Source organism: Monoraphidium neglectum, assembly GCF_000611645.1.
Source record: "Monoraphidium neglectum strain SAG 48.87 unplaced genomic scaffold scaffold03084, whole genome shotgun sequence".
Classification (NCBI taxonomy): Eukaryota; Viridiplantae; Chlorophyta; class Chlorophyceae; order Sphaeropleales; family Selenastraceae; genus Monoraphidium; species Monoraphidium neglectum.
This window is the reverse complement of record NW_014010544.1, coordinates 1-782: the sequence shown is the minus strand read 5'-3', so window position 1 is coordinate 782 and position 782 is coordinate 1. Positions and strand designations below refer to the sequence as shown.

Below are 782 nucleotides of genomic sequence, written 5' to 3'. Positions count from 1 at the left end.
TCTCCAGTCCTACCAATCACGTTCAAAAACGCCCCCAACCCCCCTCAATCACAACCCACCAGGTTCATCCAGGCCAAGTCCTCCCTCAGGGCCAGCCAGGACCAGGCGGCGGCGACCCACCAGTGGCGCCAGAGGAACGGCGTCGACTCCGTCCTCGAGCGGCCCCCGGGGCCATGGTACGAGGTGAGAAGGCGGGCCGGGGCGGGGGTAGGGGGCGGGGGCAGGTGCTGCTGCGCCCGCGGCGTCGCCCCACCGTCGATGGTAAAAGAGTGGGAAGAGTTGCAGGTCTCAGTAAGCCTGCCAGTCGGAACGGCGAGGGCTCTCTTGGGATTTGGTGGCGTAGGTCGCGTGTTCAAAGCAAATGGCCAAGACTTGGCACCGGTGCGCCCGTGCCAGCGACGTCGCACCCCTTCCGTGCGCATCAACCGTCAACCCTCACACCTCTCGCCGCGCGCGGCCCCTCCCTCCCCGCCCTCCCCAAACATCCAATTGCCGACTAAAGTTCATCTCGCAGCACTTCAGGGTAGGTCGCCTCCCCTCGCCCTGTTTGCGGGCGGGACTTTGCCGCGAGCCGCGCATGCGAGCACTTGAACAAGTCGCCCGGCCGCCCTTGACGTGCGCATGCGTGCTGCCCTTCGGCGACTCGCGGCCCTGCCCGGGACCCGCAATCACGCGCCCAGGCAGCTCCTCCTATCCCCCTCTTCCCGCCCGCCAACCCCCTCAGATCAGGATCGTGGGCGTGACCCCCGAGGGAAACCCCTGCATCCTCGTCAAGTGAGTTC

The 782-nt window shown here is 67.0% G+C and overlaps 1 protein-coding gene across 1 annotated transcript in view; it reads left to right on the top strand.

Moving 5' to 3' along the window:
• Window positions 1–743, top strand: part of MNEG_12132 (hypothetical protein) — a gene marked incomplete at both ends in the record, with an annotated part of 5,801 nt that extends 5,058 nt beyond the window's left edge. The window contains 2 exons of the mRNA XM_014039395.1: window positions 63–183; window positions 681–743. Of these exons, the coding sequence (XP_013894849.1) occupies window positions 63–183; window positions 681–743 (184 nt within the window). The remainder of the gene's footprint in view (window positions 1–62; window positions 184–680) is intronic.
• Between the last annotated feature and the right edge of the window lie 39 nt (window positions 744–782).